The sequence below is a fragment of the Mandrillus leucophaeus genome, unplaced genomic scaffold (assembly GCF_000951045.1).
Source record: "Mandrillus leucophaeus isolate KB7577 unplaced genomic scaffold, Mleu.le_1.0 Scaffold14, whole genome shotgun sequence".
NCBI lineage: Eukaryota > Metazoa > Chordata > Mammalia > Primates > Cercopithecidae > Mandrillus > Mandrillus leucophaeus.
The window spans coordinates 802,685-805,434 of record NW_012101365.1 but is presented as its reverse complement, the minus strand read 5'-3'; the positions used below and the strand labels follow the sequence as shown (position 1 = coordinate 805,434).

Below are 2,750 nucleotides of genomic sequence, written 5' to 3'. Positions count from 1 at the left end.
GTGTGACCAGTTTTGCATCAATTAAACTCTTTACTGCAAAAGAAAAGAACTTAGCCTAATACAGCATCTTTAACAAAGAACAATGAATTTTTTTTAACTCTTAGGTTCAGGGGTACATGTACAGGTTTGTTATATAGGTAAATTGCATGTCACAGGGGTTTGGTGTATAGATTATTTTGTCATTCAGTTAATAAATGATAGGTAGTTTTTTGAACCTCTTCCTCCCTCCACCCTCACATTGGCCCCAGTGTCTGTCGTTCCCTTCTTTGTGACTACATTTACTCCATGTTTAGCTCCCACTTAGAGGCAAGAACATGTATTTGTTTTTCTGTTCCTGTGTTAGTTTGCTTAGGATAATGGCCTCCAGCTGTGTCTGTTTTGCTACAAAGGACATGATCTTGTTGTTTTTATGGCTGTGTAGTATTCCGTGGTGTGTATGTACCACATTTTTTAAATCCAGTCTACCATTGATGGGCATTTAGGTTGACTCCATGTCTTTGCTATTGTGAATAGTGCTGTGATGAACATATGTGTGCATATGGCTTTATGATAAACAATTTATATTCCTTTCGGTATATACCCAATAATAGGATTGCTGAGTCATTGGTGATTCTGCCTTGAGTTTTTTGAGAAATTGCCACACTGTTTTCTACAATGGCTGAACTACTTTACATTCCCACCAGCAGCGTAAAGTTTGTTATATAATTCTTCTGGCGACACCTCTAGGCTGATAAGGGTCTGAAGTCATTTTGGGCAGGAACTGTTATCCTTCCTTGTAGAGAGGGCAAGAGGGACACCTTTGTAAATTTATATCCTGCTTTTAGGCATAGAGAGGGAGGGCAGAGAACTTTTTTTTTTTTTTTGATACTACTACTTCTCAGTTGCTTTCAGTTCAAAATAATCCTTATGCCAAAGTGGAATGTTTTGGGGTAACATAGTCTGCTACCCCTCAGCTCCCATCAGCAGTGTAAGAAAATTTCCCCACAGTTTAGCTACTAAAAAAGTATGTTATGAAACTTGGAGTTTTTGCCAGTTAGGTGGAAAATGGTATTTCAATATAGTTTTAACTTACAGTTTTCATCTGAGATTGGGCATATTTTTGTATGTTAAAGAATGGACCATTTAAGGGATTTGCTTGTCTGTAAAATATCTCTTCAAACTCTTTTTCCATTTTTCTGTTGGACTTTTTTTTTTCTGTTAATTTTTAGGAGCTCTTTATATATTAGGGAGAGTACTTCTTTCTTTGCAGATGTTGTCTTCTCAAATTATTGTTTGACATTGCAAAAACTTTAGTTGAAGGGTGCATCTCTAAATTTTTACTAAGGATATCTTCCTAAATATTTCTTACTTTTTATTTTTTTTCTTTTTCTCCCTCCTTTCTTTCGTCCCTCCCTCATTTTTCTCTTCTTTCCCTCCCAGCCCAATTTCTTAAAAAAGGATTTGAGAGCCTAAAGATGATTTATCATTGAACAATAATCAATTCAGTGGGTGAATATTAAGTGCTTTTAATATATATGACCCTGGTTCATTTATTTTGAAGGCCATGTTTTTGGTATACTGTGCACTGGAGAAAGAACCTGTGCCAATGTCCTTGCCTCCAGCCTTGGTGCCACCATCTAAGAGAAAAACGGTCAGTATATCAGGCTCTGTGCGGTTGATCCCCTCTTCAGCATCAACCAAGGAATCTTACCACTCCTTACCATCTGTAGGCATTTTACCTACCAAAACACCATTAAGACAGGTATAGATTTATCAGTGTTAAAGGATTTTTTTTTAACAAAGTGCATGGCGTTTAATAGTTTACTACTTGACAAAGATAGAGCAATTAAAGGGATAAAAATTTTAGAGCACCATCTGGTTGAACCTACATAATGTGATACTCCAGAGAAGACATATTCTTTCTACATTTGGCCTTGGGTCATATGAATGTTTTATTGGCTTTATCTTGATCTCCCTGGAATTAAAGTTAGAGATGGAAGATGCTCCATGCTAACATGGCATGTTTGCCCTGGCATAATTAATAGTTGTTTTTATTTTTGTTTGATCTCAGTTAACTCTTGATTCTTTGGGATCAAATTATCGAATTCTGGGTTGTCCAAGGCTTTTTTTTTCTGCCCTCAGCCTGCCTCTTGTCAGATTGAGTAAAGGAAGATTAATGACAGGGTAGGCAAATCAGCCAGTTTGGCTGTGGTTAACACTGCTGGGTCAAACTGTAAAAAATAAAGATTGAGAATTATCTGAGTATTTTGTTTATACAGACTTTGAGTTACCTATATTAATGTGGGCATAAGTCAAGAGTTAACTATGTTTGAGTTTACTCATTTCTTAATAGAAAGTGGAAATGTGCACCTATAGATAAGTCCTAATTGGCCTGTATTTTCTTCTGTTATTTTGTCTTCACCACAGGGTTTTGATTGAGATGTCATATGAAAGTGATACATTGTTGCTCTGAGTTAGTAGGGTAGAATTGTTCAGAATTTGTGATGGATACTGTAATGGATTGAAAGAGTGACACTTCAAAGTTTGTTTCATTTTGGCAGAAATACTGTTTTTCTCCCCCCCCCCACCCCCCGTAGTGGGTTGTATCCCCTGCAGAAAAAGCTAAATATGATGAAATCTTCCTGAAAACTGATAAAGATATGGACGGATTTGTGTCTGGACTGGAGGTCCGTGAAATCTTCTTGAAAACAGGTTTACCTTCTACCTTACTAGCCCATATATGGTAAGACTTTATTTGATTTGATTTTTTT

General features: G+C 36.5%; 1 protein-coding gene across 1 annotated transcript in view; it reads left to right on the top strand.

The window, feature by feature from the left end:
• Nucleotides 1-1,067: 1,067 nt before the first annotated feature.
• The window catches only part of EPS15 (epidermal growth factor receptor pathway substrate 15), a 125,428-nt gene continuing 123,745 nt past the window's right edge, over nt 1,068-2,750 (top strand). The window contains exons 1-2 of the mRNA XM_011973738.1: nt 1,068-1,630; nt 2,577-2,722. Of these exons, the coding sequence (XP_011829128.1) occupies nt 1,544-1,630; nt 2,577-2,722 (233 nt within the window). The 5' untranslated portion in view covers nt 1,068-1,543. The remainder of the gene's footprint in view (nt 1,631-2,576; nt 2,723-2,750) is intronic.